General features: G+C 40.3%; 1 protein-coding gene across 1 annotated transcript; it reads left to right on the top strand.

Annotated features, from left to right (window-relative positions):
• Nucleotides 1-186: 186 nt before the first annotated feature.
• Nucleotides 187-18,384, top strand: cnsta (consortin, connexin sorting protein a). The gene is made up of 13 exons (XM_058629798.1): nucleotides 187-258; nucleotides 2,395-2,472; nucleotides 3,751-4,101; nucleotides 5,614-6,224; nucleotides 8,882-8,912; nucleotides 10,405-10,491; nucleotides 11,495-11,576; nucleotides 12,735-12,756; nucleotides 12,888-12,951; nucleotides 14,199-14,770; nucleotides 15,395-15,586; nucleotides 17,438-17,588; nucleotides 17,707-18,384. The coding sequence occupies exons 2-13, from the start codon at nucleotides 2,460-2,462 to the stop codon at nucleotides 17,913-17,915; spliced, it is 2,385 nt and encodes a 794-aa protein (XP_058485781.1). The 5' UTR covers nucleotides 187-258; nucleotides 2,395-2,459; the 3' UTR covers nucleotides 17,916-18,384.
• The last annotated feature ends 2,120 nt before the right edge of the window (nucleotides 18,385-20,504 follow it).

The raw sequence follows: 20,504 nt of genomic DNA, 5'->3' as shown, positions 1-20,504 counted from the left end.
GACATTTTACTGCCCTCTAATGTTAAATTTTTTTTGGTGTAAATAACACAGCTATAATGAAAATATGCTTTTGTGGAACAAAATCCAAGTACTAACAATGAAGCGACACAAGATGGCGACAGCAGCACAGTGTAGGCCAAGTGACAGCTCTAGTAGCAACGCTGCCCCCTGGCGGTCAGATTTACAGTCAGCACAACAACATCCACAGCAAGGTGTGTGTGATGCCCGAGCTTTTACCTTCAGACAAGACCTTCAGCCGTGAGTATCTGTTCGTTGTTAATGCGAATCGCGGGAACAGAAAAGCTTCACTGACGCGAGAACTGTCGCGTTCTACGACAAGCAAACGAAAGCGTATGTTTGAAGGTTTTCTCTCCGCGGTGTTCTGCCCAGATGTGTCTACACGGCTAGCTCACGTTAGCTAGCCACAAGAACGCTCATGTCACTCACTCATTATTGCGTTAAGTGACGTGTGGCAGTGGCGTTATGGTTATCGCTTCTAATATTCAGTATTATTTGTATGACACCTGCTTTAGGATATTTATTATTTTAGCACAGCATAGCATGGCTTAGCTTAGCGGTTGAGGCTGTAGTGTCACTCACGAAAGCAACCTGTCAAGAAGCGTGCTCTTAAAAAAAATGTATGTACCTGAACCGTATAAAGCAGCAATCTCCACTTACGTATTTCAAAATTGACTTACAATTCACATTTTTTATTTAAGACTGTAAATCATATATGTGACAGTGTGACACTAAGAAAACTGATGTCACTAATAATCAGGTGAAGGTTTTGGAAACGTCGTCTGTGATGGAGGAAGTGACAACTGCTGTTTGTCATTTTCCTGCAGATCTGCAGGGTTAGCCTGATGGATACAAATGACAGAAAACACTTAGAATGTCGTTAATTCTTGTAGTGTCTTTTTTGCTGCTTCAATCAAACCCCAAACAATTATTCAGTCTAAACCTAATATAACAAACGGTATGTCACCTTTGCCCAATGGAGAGCATGTCCTCCTGCTAAGTGGTGGGAGGTTCCAAAAACAACTAAAATGGCTCTTACATTCTAACTTCATATGTATTCGGTATGCACTTGTAAACAGAAGCTGCTTGTCCCTCAGCATGTCTCATTCAGTCCGTGTCATGTGGCCTCTCACAGGAGGACAGGGTCTGTTTCTTCCACCTTTGTGTTTGTCCTTTTGGCTGAAAAACCTGCCATCTTTCATTATTCATGGCCCGCTGTTGAGTAGGGAACAGACAAAAAGAGGAGAGGATAGATGACTCAGTGGAGAGGAAAACAGTAGATTTAAAAAGAGCATAATATAGAAGTCTTGACATACACACTTGTCCATGTAATCTGGAAGAAGTTATTGTTTGTCATGCACTGCTTATTTTCCCAGAGGGACATCCCTAGTGTGTAGTAATTAGACTCTGGTTTTGTCCTTGGTTCTGTTTTCATCTCAAATACCCGCTAATATCTTGGAAACCAGGGTTTTCGCTCCATTGGGGTATGACACATATTCTGATGCAAGGTGATTATGTCATCCCATAGAAGACAGCAGGCTTGGTCCCAAGGTATTTTCTGTGGCTATTTATTAGAATAATTATAAGTACATAGATAATAAAATGTACACAAACAACCAAATTTGTGCTGGTAGAATTTGTCCCGGCTTTATTTTTTCACTTTGAACTGCAGCTGTTTCGGGGAATGGAAAACCAGTAAAAGGCTTCTGTCTACTTGTGTTTTTTGTTTGTCAAAATATCACCGAAATTAGTGAAAGCTCTTTTTTGTTTTATCAAAACAGTTTTGAGGAACACTTATCTGCATCATAAAGGTCTTTTTAGGTGACAATAACATTTGTGTTGCATATTTACAAATTAAAATACGGTTGCAGTTATCATAGTTACATGTATGTACTAACATACCTTGTGTTATAAAGCATTTAATACAAATCAGATGGAAAGCTCCAGGCTTCAAGTTTGGCAGCAAGAAGCACAAAACCACACTTTATTGCACAACTCTGGTTTATGCTGTATACTGATTTACCAGTTTGTATGCCTGGACAATCTGATGCAAACTGCAATAAATCTAGTCATTGACAGATTAATTTGTGCTTTCAGAGAATGCGTTGATTTAATTCTGTTATAACTGTTGAGGCCACATATATGTGTGTGTGTGTGTGTGAAAATGTTGGTTGTTGTCCATTCCGCTGGAGTAAACATGTTGGCAGGACTGAAGGGATGGCATTTGTTTTGTTATCTGTTTAAGCCCAAAGGTTTGTCAGAGAGGGAATCATGCCTAACTTGTTTTGTGTCCCTCCCTTTGAGTGAGGTTTGACTTTATGTGTGTCTCCTATACTTTTACATCAGTTGTTTGTATCTGTGTGTCTTTTGTCTCAGGGCTTGTTAAGCAGCCAGGACTGACATTCAGCCTGAAAGGTCAAACACTGTGAGGGTGGAGTCCAATGGATCATGGTGGTGAGCATATAAAGCTGTAGTGCATAACTTTTAAATATAAACAAATGTCTGCTCTGTCTCAACTATTGTCAAACGAGTTCACACAATACTCAGGAACCCTAACAGCTCCACATGGCTGTCTCTCTGTTTCTCAGTGGTATTTGGCTGTCCTGTTCCTCAGTGACTTTCCCATGCTGCACAGAGTGATGCAAGGCAGAAGTATGACAGCTCCATAGGGCTAGTAAAGCAGGATGGCTACATACAGTGGGACTATGGTTGAAAACACTAAGAAGCGCATGTGATTAGGGAGTGGATTTTCTAAAAATAAACATGAACACTCAGTAGGGTTGCACAATCATGTTTTTATCATGATTAACATTTTGGCCATGATTAAATTAATGTAACTGTCTAATGTTGAAAATGCACAAGCTTCTAAGAACGCTGTCAAATCAAGCACTCATTGTTTATACTGTAAATATCAAGCCCATACTGTATATATTCTGGAAACTGTCTATAATGTACATTATTTTTTTTATAGTATTTAGCTAGTATCTTTCTATATTGTACTTTCTTGGAAATGCAAGTTTATTATTTATTACCTTTATATTTTCTATATTGCTGCTGTGACAATTTCCCCACTGAGGGACTACGATGCAACGATTTTGTGTTAATTCAATATATTGCAAGACAATCATATAGCAATACAGCACGATATCTGTCTAACTGAAGAAAGTAAATATCCATTTCTCTATTTATTCTCAACATAGAGAACAAAGTGCATCTCTGAATATAGCTTTCTCTGCCATTATCCCGCTGTAAACTCCCTCTTCTTCAGGCAGGTAACTTCTGCCCAAGTTTCCCTCATTCATTTCAGAGAAGAAGACATCACGTAGCGACCCGTGGCGCGGGAAGCTGGCAGAGACTGTTTACTTTAGAGTGCCAAATCTATATTTTGACCCACCCCTAATGTTAAAAGATGGATTTACAACATATAGCAGACCATTGGAACACAAATCTAATTTCTTGCACAGCAGAAGGTGAAGAGTGCTCTCTTTGATGCAGGGAGCAGTTGGCAGGGACAAGAAGACATTAATATGAAGTGTTGTGAGCTATTGGATAGTAATAAGACCAAAGCTGAATGACTGTGTAAATGCTTATTGTAAATGGGCAATACAGGGGTGGTGGTGGTGGTGAAAGAACATGTAAAGATGCTGGCAGTGTTTAGAAATTCCTTTTCTGTGCTGCTCTAATTCACTGTAATTTCAAATGTTTAACTTGAAAATATTTTTTAACCTCCAGGTCAGTTTGAGATAAAGGGCAGAGTAATGTCTCAAGTGCCTGTGGACGGGGTTGACCTCTGCGATAACCTTCCCAACACAGAACATGTCACTGCTCAATCTGGAAACCTCAACGACACAAAGACGCTCACACAGAGTCAGAGTGAGGAGGGGGGAGGGGGCAGGCTCATCCAGAAAAACTCCTTCAGCAACAATGGGAAGAATGAGGAGGACGACGAGGGTAGGGAAGGATACTCAGAGGAGGAAGACTTTGATGAGATGATGAAAGATGATGAGGAGGAGGAATCGAGCAGTCTGATCCACTGCCAGTCTCTAGACACTCCCATGACTGATTCTTCATATTCAGAAACTGGTAAGAACATTCATGCCTTATGCAAACATTGAAAGTTAGAATTATTGTAATAAATGGATGTTGAGATCACACAATCCTGTTGCTTTTTAATTTTTAAGTATAATATTAAATGGGATGATGTTGCAAGATGTGACGTATGTCATTATGAGATTTTTAATTAATATTGGCTGTTTCATAATTCAGCAACTTTGTTTTAAATATCCTTCAATTGATTTTTTTTTTTTTTTTAAATGAAAACATTAGGTTTCATGGGGATAGTCCCAGATGCAGTGTAATAAAGGTTAACCCTCTGGTCAAACTTTGGCTGACTCACTGCACCTTTTGTGCGTTCCTAAGTGGTCACCAGTTTAGACTGAGGTCAGCGTGATAGGGGGATTCTGATCACATGAAAAAAAGTGAATAAAGTAGCTGGATGGACACAAAAGAATTTAAAAATTAAATGGCGAGGGGAAATGCCATTGGAATGCCAGAGACAATGAGAAGGAACAAGACATGAGAAGAAGTCTTTGTCTTTGCCCAGTCATTGTAACCTGTAACACGACACCACATTTCTTTTTGTGAGACACAAACAAAACTGTGTTGTAGAGGCTCAGATGTACACAAACACACATGGTTATACTTACACACAAACAGACAATGTTTTTTGTAAACAAACAGCGTTTTCTCATAGGCTGTTCTCTCCATTCATTTGTAAATTAAAAGCAACAAATGTTCATAGCAGGAGAGTCCACTCATTTGATTACCTCTGCAAAGGAGGTTATATTTTCTTTACCTTTATCTATCTGTGAACGGCATAACAAAAAAAAAATAAAGGACATGTTTGATGTAAATTAATTATTTGATGAAATTATTATTTTGGTGGTGATCTGGACACAAATAAGGAAACAGGATGTTTTTTGTTAAACCATTCCTATCCTTGGGAGGTAGGAGAGTGTTTAAACTGTGGGAAACTGAGCAGCCTAAGTGGAGGTTTGTGCTCTCTGAGTGCTTTCCAAAATCTAAAGATTCATTTAATTTGTAGTATTACAGGTGGTTGTTGTTGTTGGTTTTAAAATGCTGAATCGTAGATCTGCTGTGCATCATTAGCAGAGAGGACCTGGCTCCCGACTGGATTTAATGTTGTGGAATACTCAAACATCTGAGACTCAAAGACCCATGCCACTGAGAAAACACTCTAGATTATGTCCCAGATACATCTGTATCAAACCTTCTTTATACTAGTCCTCAGGCTTTTTGGACAGCTGTCATCTTGGTAGGGTTTGCGCATGATCATTGTTTGGGGTGAGCTGATCCAATACTGGTATCTCTGTGACACTAAAAAGGAAAATATGATATGACGCATAAACCCTAAATATCATGGAAATGCTTCATTAAGTGCGAGTTGTAAAAAGAGACTTGTACCACTGATGTCGTGAGACTTGAGTGAAGGCTGCACACATGTCTGTTCCACTGCAGTAACTGTTTCTGCTGTGTGGACCTCTGTTTTCTCTTTCTCTCTCTTTCACTCTGTAGGCAGTCTGTTGGAGACTCCATATCCCTTCAGCCCTGGGACCAGTCCTGAGCCCACATCCCCTGTCATTCCAGTGATCAGCCCAGAATCCTCATATCCCATCAGTCCGGTGGACTTCAGTCGCAGTGACGTCAAAGTGGACCCTGATGTGTCAGTTTCCTTCACCACGGGGCCTTTAAAGTCTAATCCACTAACTACAACCACAGACACAAAGGCCACCAGTCCAACGCAGCCGGAGTGTATCACCGAAGCAAAAAGTACAGACTCTGCTGTAGTACACGTTACCTCATCTTCAGAGCCTGTTTGCAACCACAAGCCTGACACTTCACATGCAGGACCTATCACCTCTACTGCAGAGACATTCACAGTTGCAAGTCTCAACACATCCATCTCTTCCACGACCATGTGTGCACCAACTACGGCCCGTGCTTCCACCACAGGGCCTACATCTACTGGGACAGAATCCACCTTCACCACAGGACCCATGACTTCCTCGTGTTTGTCAGTTTCTACCTGCCCACGTGGGAGTATTCCAAGCCCTGCTCTACTGGAGGCCCTTGAGCAGTTGGCACAGAGAGGGGATGACTCTCACCTTCCTCATTACCTTCACCAGGTCAGCTGTCACTCAAACACACACACACACACACACACTACAAGCTGTGTCTCTGCACTCACAAATGCGTACACACTGTTTGCTTTAATGTTTCTCAGAATTGCGTTCTCTGTGTCTTTCTGTCATTGTAGTCTCTTTTAAAGCCTTGTTTTTGTACTATTCATTAAATCACTGTTATCCACACAACCCTGTCATCAGATCAATTTGAACCCTGGGGCAAGGGTGTCTGCAGGGTCTGTGCACTCAAACATGTACACTGCATGAAAATCACAGGCTGTCGCTATTCTTGTTTCTCTCTCTCACACACACACACACACACGCACGCACACACGCACAGACACACACATCTGCATGACTGAACATGTATGTTACAGGGTGTGTGAATATTACTGTCAACTTGATTTATCTACACTATGACCAGGCACACCTGATGCTAATTTTCAGGTAGACAGGTGTGTGGGAGAAAAAAAAAGAAAAACAGTGAATGTATGTTGGGTGTTTTTATTTCCCATGCCCCATCATGATGCCTCTGTCCTTTAAGGACTAGTATGTAAGAATTAGTGCCATCTAATGATGAGACTCTTCAAAGGCTGAGTCATGCCTTTCAGCGTCTCTGTGTGTGTGGAGAGGTCTGCTAGGGTGTGTGTGACTTAAATTTAATCATGTGTGACCTTTTCCACGGTGGTCCGCATGGACCCTTAATGGACGACCATACACATCGACTGTGCATGCTCCCTGTACTTTGCAGTCCACTTAGTGGCGCACTATTGTTTTGGTCAAAAGAGACAACACGTTAGTGAAAAAAGTCACCAGAAATAAAATACAAGCAATTTATCACAACTTCTGGTGATAACTAGCCTGCACTGGAATGGGATGTGACATCAGGCACATATGCACGGAACGCTACACAGACGTAGACCCTCGTTTAGTATGAACAGAACGGCGTACACACATGCAGAAATGTGAAATGACAACTACAACTACAGTGGCCTTTGTGTTCCAAAAGTGATTAATTATGTTCTTCTTCATTTGATCAAAGCTTCCACTTCTAAAGGGAAATACACACATTGTCTGTTTGCAGAAACAACATGGCAGCCTCCACAATGCAAGGCCCTTGTCTAAATATCAAAATATACTTTGTAATATCTCACGCTGTGATTTAGTTTGGTAAATATAGATTGTAAAGGAATCAGTGCCATAGTGGGACTAGGTTTATGTGCTTAGTCATGATAATGTCAACAGTGAATATGTTACACTAATTATATCAAAGTTACTTTGATTGACATTTTAAATGAATATTTATGTGAAAATATGACTCTGAGTTTGTTACATGTACAGATGTAGCGTCCAGTCAACGTAAGATGAACCAGTGTAGTTGAAATTGAAATAAAATGAGAGAGAGAGATACAAATGACCTGAAGTTTAGAAGCTAAGCCAATGACAATGATTAGATTAAATGAACAGCGGAAAGTGAAGTGCAATGAAGGGACACATTGTTTGGACTTCATGGAGAACACGCTCTGGTTATTGATTTTAACAAAAAAAAAAGTATCTATTATGTAAATAGTGTATTTTATTTAATATTATTAATCATTTTTAGTTTAAAAGTGTTTAATGTGACAGAGATAATGTGTCATAATCAGAAATATCCTCTTGCTTGAGACTTAGTCATAAATTATAAGTATATTGATTTTCACATTTTCACTGTTGTCATATTTTTGGGGAAAAACAACAAACAAAAAACCATTAAATTGTACTGCACTTTGTCTCCCCTGTAATGTGAGAGATGTGTAACTGCACTAAAAACTAAAACAAATTTAAGCTCTTTTCCAACTTTTATCTGAAGCACATTTTTATAAAGAGGTGATTCGCACGTCATAGTAGCCTTGACTTCATTAGAAATGTGAGAGCCCTGTGCGCCCTCCTTTCCCCCGCTCACTCTCTCTCACTTTCTCTCTCTCACACACACACACACACACTCTTGTCCTGTGATCTGCTAAGCAGCATGAAAGCAACACTTGCAGAATAGAGGTATTGTGTCGACCTCGGTCTCATTTATTTTCAATCGCACACTAAATATATTTGTCACTCTCCTCTAAATTTAGTGGCCTTGCTTAACTTTGGTTTTATGTTTCTGAGATCATATTAAGGCTTTCAGTCACAGTGACTGATTATGCTGTAAAAGTGGGTATAGAGTGACTGTGTTTCAGCCCTGTTTAGAGTTGATCTTGTGATAGTGTCAGATTCTGCCAGCGTTTGAATGGTCTTCATCAGCCATGATGAATAGAGTTCCTGTCCGTTTTTTTAGGTTCCTGATAGTTTCAGTGACATAACTGGTTTTATGAGCTGCGACTTGTAGTTATTTTTTTTCATTATCGATTATTTTCTGGTGGTTTGGTCTATGCAATGTCAGATGGAAGGACAATTGTTTCCCAAACCTTAAAAATTATGATGTCCTCAGAAATCTTGTTTTGTCCACAAACCAAACATATTCAGTTGCCTGTCATAGAGGAGAAGAGAACATAAAAGCTGGTCACACCATTTGTTGACAGTTGATTTATTGACTGATTAACAATCAATAAGCCCTACATGACGCTATAGTTGAGGTAATAAAAGCACATGTTTTATTAAAATGTCTGATCTTCTTGTCTTTGCAGATTGCCGAGGCCTTTGTCCTTCACAGAGACTGTATCCTTATCGCTATTCTTACTGTGTGTGTGTGTGTGTGTGTTTGAGATGGTGCGTGCTAAGTTATTGTAATTTAAGCAAAATATGTCATATACTTGCCATCTTTGTTCTTACCATGCAGCCTCGTTCTTGTCCGAACAAGTGTTTTTCTTTATTGAATCTGTATTATTTAACACACTTCACCAAAAGAGCTGAAGGGATTGGTGGTGTAAAGAAGATTACGTCATGTATGACTGCCTTTACACTTTGTCGGAGTTATTTTGAAAAAAAAAAGAAAGAACCCAAGACATAAAGAACATGCTGAAGAAGAGTGGAAAGGAACGTGAACTGATTTTAAGAGAACTGCAGGAGGTGAAACAGAGAAAACACACACAGAGGCGGAGGTAAAAGTAGGGAAGGTAGATGGATTAACATTTATTCCTGTTGACATGTCGGGCAATAACACTTAACTATGTTTCTGCCACGCCTGAAAGGTGACAAATGATTGCAGTGAGTAAACAGAAATGACTGTCCACACTCATAAAAGCCATTCATGGGATTGATTTACTCGGTATAATATTGTTTTGCAAGTTTGACTCCAGTTCTCTTTTTTTCTAAGGTAAATTCTGTACGGAAAGTGGGACAAAATACTTCACCCTGATTCGTATAAGATTATATATAACATAACTCATCAGACTAATAACATGAATGGAAGTTAACTGGCTGAAGGAGAAACTGACAGTCATTATCAGGATGTCATTAATTTAAGCATGTCACATGTTATTGCTAAAGGAGTCACGGCCGTTATCGCTGCTCGAGCTGGTCACCTCCAGTGTTGCTATGTTTTTTTTTGTTTTTTTTTTTTAAATTAACATTTATAGTCTTGTGGTGTGCCTCTTATTGACACTGTCTCTTGTGCACAGTAAAATACACATTAAGGATGTGAACAGCTACACTCACAACTCATCTGGTTGTCCACGTCTGAGACACAGTACAAAGTATAAAGTACAGCGTAGAGTGGGAGGAGGGGAGGGGAGTGTTTGAATGGGGAAAAACGAAAAATATGTAGAGCGAGCTTGAGATGGAATTGGAATTTGTGAGAGGTATTATCAGAGGGGAGGAGATACGGTGGGAGGGAAGTAATGAAAGAGCTCAACAGAGGAGAAAGCACGCTTAGTTATGTTATGCATGTATAGAATGTGAGATAGAGGAAGAGAGAAAGCATTGGGGCTTTTCAGAGAAGGACTGTGTTTTGGCTGCTCTTATCCATAAACATGAGGGAAGCACCATCCTGAAGCAATTCTTCCTCTATCCTTTGCTCTCATTAGATTTCCTCTGCCCCTCCTCTGTTGTTGCTCTTTGAGTTCTTTTGTCGTTCTCAGTTTTTCTCTGTTTACTTTTGATGAAAAACCCAGGTTTTCGAGTTGCTGCAGTTATAAAGCAAGCAGTTCCGTGTAGAGCCATGTGTGTGTGTGTGTTTTAGGTAGTGTGTTTCTTAACTTGCGTTGTTCAGACCAGCGAGCTTTATGGTGCATCCATCTAGAGAGACTCTATCACCAGAGGTTACTGGACAACCTGAATATACTACAGCAGCAGTGGGGTAACAAACACACATGAACCACAACACAAGTACATTAGACACACACATTCACAACCAAAGTGAATATTTAAGTTTAAGTGTGGGACAAAATATTGACATGGTAAAATATCGTTGTCCAGACCTGTGAGAAATCTACTCACACGTAGGGAGAACATGCAACCTCCATGCAGAATGGCCCTTGTTCTGACTGGGTAGTGAACCCTGGTCTTCATGCTGCAAAGGCAGACGAGTGCTAACTGCTTTATCTTCAACATGAGGTCCGCTGGTGCTGGTGGTGGACTCACCAGCATAACTACTTAATGACTCCTCATGATGGCGCTCATGACAAGAAAAAAAAAGTTGACAGCAGGGTTTGGCAGATGGATTAACGCGTCCAAATCCTTGCATTTGATCTTTTTATCAATTATAGTATGACTACTGTATCGTTATATTACTGTTAGTTTATCCTAGGCTATGAGATAAACTAAATATCCTATTATAGCCGATAAACACAAGCCTATTACTGGACAAACTTGGAGCCCATCACTGTTATTGTCTGGCTGCATATTATCCTTTTGAGGCTTCTGAGGCAAACAGCAAATATCTGGGCCCACACGTCCATTTCTGTACTAACAGCTCTCCACATATGCACACAGACATCATCTGATGCATTTCTGTCAATGTGTTCCATAACCTTTGCTGTCCACACGGGCCAGTTTCCAGTTTCTAGAACCACAAACCAAAAATCTTATCCCACACCTATAGATTTTGCATATTCATATGCGGTGTCTACATATAGAGATTAAGTAGTGGTTACTTGATATTTTCCATCTTTCAAAATTACACTGCAGTAAGACTGCAGCATCTGTCTCCGTTCTATTGAACTTACTAATGTATATTTAATGTTGCACATATAATGTAAATTGCATCAGGAAACATTTATGATGATGATGGATGTTGTATTTATGTTTGCGTTGCTTATAATGGAGCTCAGGAAGCTCTTAACAATGCGTTTCTCCCTCAGAGAGTCAGTGTGAAAGGACTTCGTCAGACCTGGCAACACAACATCTGGACCCTCTTACACATATCTGCCAGACCCACAGTCGGTTAGTATGCATGCATGCATGTTTGTGTACTCTTTGTGTGTTCTTGTATCTTTGAGTGCAAAACAAAAAAACAACTGGCAATGTGTTATGTGTACATTACTGTTCTGTTGACTTGACCGTAACATAGTTTAAGGTTTTAAACAACAAACTGCTGCAAAATATTTGTTTAGTTTCTTACCAGAGTCAGACATAAGTTTTCAATCACAAAAAATCCAAAACTAGTCACTGATATCATATACTTTGCAGCAAGCAGTCACAAGACACATTTACCTATAGACTTGTATACAAACCAGTGGAGTCGCCCCCTGATGGCCATTTAAGAGAATACAGGTTTCAGGCACCACTGCATTGGCTTCACTTCCAGGACCTAGGGAACATATTCCCTTTTCTCTCTGTCAGACTGTTTCTTTTAGTTTTAGTTTCTGTTTAGGATTTGTAGTAGTATTAGTATTTATTTATTTAGGATATAAACAAGATGTTTCATTTGTTGAATGTGTGGCGACATATTTGATATTAGTTATTGCAGTAATATAGAAAACATTGATTTTAAAACACAAAGATAAATTGAATCCTAGTTAAACATTTTATCTTGTCTCATGCACATAATGAGATAAGGTGTTTGTGTGTGTGTGGCTTTGTGTGTTTGTACTTGTGTTGTGTTACCTCTTTGGGAAGTTTTCTAGCATAAACACTGACCTTGTCAGGACCAGTAGTCTTCATGGAGAGCAGAACCTCATTTTTGAGGAACTGTTTAAGTTAAGGACCAAATTTTGAGTTGTGGTTAGTTTAAGGTTAGGGTTGGGAATGAACTGGTTATGGTCAAGGTTGGGGACACAGGTTGTTTAATGGAGGTCAGTGCAGTGTGGTCCCTGGTGAACACTGCAGCACTGATAGTTAAAACATATGGTTCTTTGCTGCTGCTGCACTTTCAGACACTTGAGCCTTCACACTGCTAAGGTTTCACCTCAATCACACACACACACACACACACACACACACACACACACACACACACACGCAAGCACACTTGTAATAGCATTGGAAATGGCTTGGTGCTAATATTAGATTGAAAGACTAGCAGAGAAGGGTCAAACAACTTTCACATATTAACCAAAGACTTGACTAGTCTAATTCCGTTGTCTTCTCTTCTCTTCATAGGCCAAGTGGTTGTGATGCTGCGGTAAGACAACCATTATTATTTGTATTGTATGGTTGTGTGTTTGTGTGAGACAGAAAAGTGAATGTAGTGTATGCAAATGTTGTAATGTATTTATATAATAATACAGTATATGTGTGTGTGTGTGCATGCAGTGTTCATCTCTGGACTCTCTGAGGCCTACAGAAGAAAGTGATTCACTGCCTTCATGTACCTCAGGTGAGTTAATGCGGCATAAGTGACTGTGACTCGTGATGGTGATTTTATATGTTTGCTAAACTTGGCCAACAAGCACAAACTCGGTAAACATCCACTTACCAGCTTTTTCTGTTTTCTTTAGATCTTACAGTTGATAGAATTAACATTCACTTTAACTAAACAGATACACGTTTAGTAATGACTAATGATTTATTGTCGTATGCACAGTAAAATGTGTAGGTGTACTGTACAATGACATCTTTAGTTTGCTAGCTAATGATTGTATCTAACTTCAGTACTTTTGTGGTATCGCCTGGGTATTTAAGTTCCTCTTTATCAACTAATGAAAATATGCTGTCTTTCAATGTCAAATTGTTGTATATAAGATCCATAAATATACCCTGTTGACATTTTTTAATCAATACCCAGCCCTTTATACATATGTGTACATGTTAGAAAAATAGTTGTACATGTACATGTAGTTTCAGTCTGTGGGGTTTGATGTGATCCATGGATTCAGACAAACCAAAACAGAGTAGAATTGTATGTACAGTATATGTTTAAGTATAAGGTTTAATGTATACACAGAGATGTGTGGTTAAAGCTGCTGTCCACTTGTCACACTACTTTCCAAATTAACTGAATGCAACATTAGGTCACTTTAGCTGGACATGCTGAAACCACAATGAAAGCAGAATGACCTGAAAGTCTAACTAGCTGGCAATGTTAAAACAATTATGTGAAAGGCTGCGAGTGTTCATTAAGACTAGAAAGCCACATAGTAAATACAGACTAGACCACACACTGGACCTTAATGGACCAGTGTTGTCTTTCATTGTAGCAAAATTGACTTTTAAAGCACATGTGTTGTTTAGAGTTGACTGTTTTTTTTCCCCATGTATTTGTAGATTTGTAGGATCTACAAATATAACTTCCAGTTTTACTGTCGGAAAAATTTCACACTACTTCATACTTAATTTTCAAGCAATAATTATAGTAATGCTTGTGTAAATGCAGCTGGGCGCAGCTTTCTGTTTGTGATCCTGATCGTGCGAGTGTATGATTCACTGAGTAGAAATGATGTAAAGAAAGAAAGTTTGGCCCACATGGATTAAATGCGTCACTTTTATTAAACTGCACCATGCAGGGCAGAGTTCTGTCTTAAGCACTAAATTTTGCTTATTTTTCTTTTTTTCTCTCTCTACATTTGTACCTCTTGGTCAAAACCCTTTCTCCTGCTCCACTTTCTATTTCTCTTTTTCATCCAGGCCACCAGGTTGACAGAGGGGCAGAGCAGATAGCCAAAGACTCCTCCCGTCGTCAGATCAGTGACTCAGTCATAACCTTTGATAATTTGCCTGATAAGCTCAGTTTCCCTGACGTTTCAGATCAGCACAGAGAAAACTCAGAGAGCGAGGTAGAAAAGAGGGATGATCCCTGTGGCTGTCAGCTGACTGAAGAGCAGAGCAGTGACAGGGAGGGAGGAGAGGCAGAGAGAGGGGTGGGTCATACCACTTCAACCAAAGGCAATGGTCTGCACCCCTCTACAGCTGGAGAAATGGATCAGCCCAAGCCCGCAGAGCAGCAAGGAGGAGATTTAGGTCTCGCAGAGGAAAAGGAGGCAAAAAGGGAGGAGGAGCAGGGGGACGTGGAGGAAGCAGCAGAGGCTTTGGAGATGGAAGATGAGGGAGAGGAAGAAGATGAGAAGTGTAAGGGAAGAGACTCTGCGCTTTGTCAGACAGCTCTCTCAGTGGATACTCTGGTCAGTGGGACAGATGTGGCGGTAGAACAGCTACACCAGGAAGCCCGGGCTGAAGAGAAACGACACGAGGACAACCAGGTATACTGTGTGTTCAAATGTGTCGGCTGCTTTGAAATTGGAAAATACTAGTGGTCAAATTATTTTGAAATGAAAAATGAATAAACCATGATAAAAAAAAACCATTTGCAATCGCAAATCACACTTCACAACGATGGAACCATGATTTCCCAAATGTAACCTGCTGCTTCCACTGCAGGTGCAGCCTGTTGAGCTCTCATAACTTTTCATTTCACAGCAAACTGTAAATAACTTAATTATTGTTCCTTAAAAAAAAAATGGCAAGATAAAGATTTTGTAAACACTGGACATTGCGCCTACTTGCATGTGTGGCATGTTACTGTTTTTGTCCAGTCATGATAGTTATCAATGTCTGCTGTTCTGCTCAACCAAAAACACTTAATGAGCTTAAATACAGTAAATATTTAAAGTCATTTGTATATTATTTGTTATCATGGTAATGATTTTACACTTTATGCAGTTTTGTTGGTTTCTCAAGTCACTATGGATGTTGCAGCTCATGTTAACCACACACTTCCTGTATATATTTTGATAAAACTTTCTACAAAATACATCACTGCCTCTGCTTCAGACTAATAGAGCAACAACACACCTGTATTTAACTGCATTCTGTTATCGCTGCAGGCGAGCACTGAAACCTGCCTCCACCAGGAGGCCCACCTCACTCAGGAGGCTCATGTCGAGCAGACAGAGCAGGAAGAGGAGGAAGAGGAGGAGGAGGAGGAGGAGGAGTATGAATATGAAGTCGAGCCAGCTGACATCATCAGAGAAGCTGTTTCACTGGATGACATGGCTAAACTCATCACTGTAGAAGAGGTGAGAATATTCAAGTTATGAGACACACACTGAAATAATAAAATAATGGAGCTGTGTTTTTTATTATAAATTATAGCACATTTAACACAGTTCTTCATAGATGACTGATATGAGCTGCTGCTAAAAGAATAGATCATAGTGCAGTGACACGACAACTACACTCAGCTGTACAGTCTAATGCGTATGTAACAGTTTAAATATATCAAATTCAAACTGTGGCTTTTATAACGTCTGCAATCTGTTGTCAGTATGATCTCTAGAGAAAACAGCTGGTTGTTGAATCTCAGCCCCAGGTGGTTTAATACGGGGAGGGAGGAGGCTCTCTGCCCGGAGCTCCTCCCACCGGATGAGCACAGACACATGAACATGCTTCACAGACAAGAGATGATCTGAGGCAAGCTCTCCATCTCTGAAAGGCTCCACCCATGTTGACACATATTGTGTTTCCTTGTGTTTATTGTCTGACTCTCTTTCAGACTAATTAGACTATATTTTCAGAATCGCTTTGCAATGTAGGCAGATCCTGGATTAGTGGCCTTTCCATTGAATGGACGTGTACCTTTAAATGCTTTTGTAAAACAGCCAATAGGAACTCCCTCTCTCTCTGAATTGTGATTAGTCAGAGTTTTCTGTCATGAGACGGATTATCTAACTTAGAGCAGTTGCAGGAGTCTAGTTCCGTCTGAGATCACTTGATTTACATGATGCTGAAAGGTCATTATGGAATTATTGATCAATAACACCATAAATATGTTGCCTACTCTTTATGGCTGCTGCCAGTATCTGCCCACCCAGGCCCTTCATAATATATAGCCCAGTGTCCTGTTGATGCAGACCTAATGATTATTGCCTAGCCATCACCTGTCCCAGATGATAGAATTGTTTTGCAGACATGAAAGGAAATGTGCTATTTCATTCTTCTAATCTGGAAAAATTAGAGCCAGACTAGGAAAAGCAGGACAACAGAAAGTGTTACACAGTGTGTCATGTGCTTGCTGTGTCAGTATCTAGGAGGATTAGTGTGTTGTTTTTATGATATTATAACCTGGATGTAGATGCCTAAATTTACTTTCATAACTGTGTCCAATATTGGGATTAAAAAGCATTTCATTTAGATTTATTTGGTTATTGCTTTTCTTATTTTTACAGTTCAAATACAGGTTGTAGAGAAGTGTGAACCCACCATGATGTTGCATATTGCTAAATGAGCTTGTGTGTTAAAGCTTTGCAAGCAAGTTTTGATTTTGTCCAGCATAGTCTGTAACCCTCTGATCCACATTTGGATTAGAGGGTGAGAGAAAGAAGAGAGTAGATCTTACTGAGAGTATGAGGACTAGCACGTCACCATGTATGACATCAGCTGTCAATTACACCATAGCCACTTCTATTTGACTCGTAATTTAAAAATGGACATTATGAGGTGTTGACGGGGACCTGAAAGGAAACCGGGAACATGTTCGCTGACTTTATAAATCATGTGAGAAGTTGCCTTATTTTTTCTTAGACTGACAAGACACTTTCACATAAGCTTCGGTTTATTGATCCAGAGACTGTGTCTATTTTCATAAAGTGTGTGACAGAAGTCCGTTGAGGCTCTGGCAGTTGTAGCTCTTCTTGGTGTTCATATGCTACCAAGTTGATGAAAGTTAGACCTTTGTTGTAAGTGGAAAGTGGTGCCTGGTACTGTGTGTCAGGACAAGGTTTGAAGTTCAGTACTGCTGACTGTCTGGTGTTTATTACACCACGTGGCCGCTGAAGTGCACCATTGTTGGCTGTAAGATGAACAGGACGACAGCCCGTTCATGACTTACTTACTTTTCATACATTTTTGGTACGGTTATTACATTACAGATGTCTCCTGCCTCTGGCCTGGTCTCCATATTGAAGAAGAGGAGTGTGCGTGTGCACACCGTGACTTTGTCTTCAAGCTCAGAACCCCAGCAGGAGAAATCCACTGCCAAAAGACGAGTTCACTTCAAAGTTCCTGAGGACGATGACCAAGGTGTGTATGTCAGATCTCTCCATTTACACATCCAAGTGTAGAAAATCATTGTTCAGATATTTTGAACAGACAGTGGTTTTTAACTTCCCCATGTACTTCTCTGTCTCTCCCTCTGTAGAAGTTGGCAGTAGTGACTCCTGCCTGCTTCTCTTCCTGCTGTGTCTGGTCACTGTAGTAATCAGTGTGGGTGGCACCGCCCTGTACTGTGCTCTGGGTGATGCCCACTCCTCCGTCTGCCAGGACTTCTCCCGAAATGCAGACTTCTACATTGGGCAGATACAGCGCGGAATGGCTCATATCCAGCACTGGTTCAGCCCCGGGTTGTAGCAGCGGACAGTGAGTTAGCACTGTAGAGCCTCTGCTGGCCTTACTCTTTTCTACTGCAGCTGCCTCTGCTGCTTACTTGGACAATGTTTTTGGAGATAATGGTGCCAGAGGGTTCCCTCCTGCTGTTTGGAGTAAGTGGCTTTTTCTCGCTGCCTAATTGTCAAAGGATTAGATCAGACACAGTTAGCATATGAGCCTGTTCTCTGGCATTTCTTAATGCACTGTAAATATCATTTTAGGTTTCTCAGATACTGAAAGTCATAGATAAGATGTCCCATAACAATAAGAGCTGAGATTTGTCTTCATATGTACGTCTACAATCGAAAAGCGAGTGTCGAGATGTTTTGGAGTAGAGCTGTGTGAGGTACACGTACATAGTCATTATATTTCATGCAGATGACTGCGCTCTGTGTGCACACTTTTGCTGAGAAGCAGCAAAGGGCAAGTGGGGCCCAAGCTCATTGATCGTGGCTGCAATCAGGGGCAGCAGCAAAAACAAAAATCATTTTAGTCCTGAAATAGTCCACTGCTTGACCTTGCTGTTTCACAGACAGTCTTTTCCAACATGTAACTCTAATCACCAAGTTTGTGTCACTTAAATCCAAACAGCGATGTCAAAGTCACACACGAAGACAAATGACCTTAGTGATGGAGGCACCATTAGACCAACATCTTCTGCATTTTCTGAGTCAAAATTATTATCTTTGCCATTTTACTTTACTAACGTCAGTTTGCTGTCGTAAAAAGTGAAACAGCAACTGGTCTATATTTAAGAATATAAAACACCAGAAACATGTTTTCCCTTTAGAGAGCAGTGAGAAGAAGAAGGGAAAGCAGTGAAAGCATTTTGAAGATAAATAGCTTTTATTCTATTAGTCTAGTCTATTTATTAAGTTTTCTCATCCTTGGTTGTAGCCATGTTTTAATGAGCTTATTTGTGTAACCCCCCTTTCCCCACCTGCCTCTTGGCATAGGGAGCACAAAAAGCACCTGTATGTAACACACTGACTGTTCAAGTACGTCATGCAACCCTACTACAAAAATCCTGAACTATCCTTTCAAGATTAAAAAAAATCACTGGTTGGTAAATCAGCCATTAAATCAAGTGAACAAAACCTGAACTCAGCCCTGGACAGAATAAATGTAAATGTAAAAGCAGCTGTGACCCACACAGATGGAAAAAAATATGAAATGTATGTATAATGTACAGTAGAGTTTGTTACCTGTGGGGCACAGAGTTTTGCTCGTGTCCCACAAATTGCACAAATGGGACGTGGCCCATCGGTCATTTTACAAACTGCTGCAACCACTGGTGTAGCTTTTATTGTTCATTTTTTTAAAACTCACAAATGAAAATTTAAAACAATGAAATGTTAATGTCTTAAACCTTTGGATGAATGTTTTTTTTTTGGGGGGGGGGGGGGGGGGGGTCATTGTTAAACTTTGCTTTGTGTAATCTGGAGGGCATTTCTACTGTTGATTGTCAGATTTAACAGGTTTTTCTGGTGTGTTTTTTTCCAAATCTGTGCTGCTCATGGACAGCAGTAACATCAAATGTGTCCCATGGGGGAAGGTTACATTGCAGGTGTTATTGCAGTTCATGTAACATTGCAGATTTTAAGTATATGTAGCATTGGCGGTCGGTGAGCAGTTGCTCAAGAATTGTAACATGTTTCAGCCTTACGCCTTGTTTCCATGTAGCTCTGTGTTCATATGAGAGTCAACCGAAAGTCAACCTCCTCCCCTCTGGTATTTCTCGATCCAGAATTCACCCGTATGAAAAAAAATGGTGTTGTATTTTGGAAGACCTGACGCACTTTGTGTCACAGGAATTCAGCAAAAAACAAACTAGCCAACAGTTGTGTTAGTTGATTCAGTTGTTTTGCTGATAGGCACACTGTGTAATACTTAGTTACATATAAACTTAATCTGTCCATTTAATTTGTTAACTTCCTGGCTATTAACTTTCCCCTCTTCCCTCCCTGAGCATTTATTGACAGACAGGCAGAAAGCATAACCTCACGAGGACTAACCTCATGAGGACCAGCCTCCTTGTGGAGTTCTGGCTCCTGATTGGATAATGTGTTGTGAGATTCTGCAAATGTTTGTCGGACCCATGTCACTGAGCTACCGCTCTAGATTGTCAGAGACATAGTTGATTGTTAACTTTCATCTCTGGGTGGTTATTTACTAATGTTGCTTGGATGGTAGCTTTCTGTCCATCTGGAATAGCAGTCTTTCCACTTAAAGTGTCCAAAGGAGGTTCTCTCTCGGATCACTTGATTTACGTTATGCTGAAAGGTTTTTGTGGAATTATTCTGCAACAACAACTAAATTATCTCGCCTACCTCAGCTTTAACCACCACTTTTATAGCAATATCAGGGGCATTTGATATTCCACAAAACCAGGCAGTAAAAAAACCACAACAGAATCTTCCTCTGTGGCTGCGGTGGCGTCCATCGATACGAATGCTTTTTTCGCGTTAAACTCTGTGGTGCTGACTCTGTAAATGAAACAGAAGGACAGGCACGAGACTGCGGAAACTGGACATTACAGCCGCACTCAACGTCAACAATGAACTTTCCCCT

This window comes from Solea solea, chromosome 5, assembly GCF_958295425.1.
Source record: "Solea solea chromosome 5, fSolSol10.1, whole genome shotgun sequence".
Classification (NCBI taxonomy): domain Eukaryota; kingdom Metazoa; phylum Chordata; class Actinopteri; order Pleuronectiformes; family Soleidae; genus Solea; species Solea solea.
The sequence above is the reverse complement of the archived record's forward strand: the minus strand, read 5'-3'. Positions and strand labels throughout refer to the sequence as shown.

What these genes read in the sequence shown, in the direction of transcription:
- cnsta (XM_058629798.1), top strand. An exon ending in TATACTACAGCAGCAGTGGG is followed by an intron (nt 10,492 to 11,494) that starts GTAACAAACACA and finishes TTTCTCCCTCAG; the next exon opens with AGAGTCAGTGTGAAAGGACT. An exon ending in ACTGCCTTCATGTACCTCAG is followed by an intron (nt 12,952 to 14,198) that starts GTGAGTTAATGC and finishes TTTTTCATCCAG; the next exon opens with GCCACCAGGTTGACAGAGGG.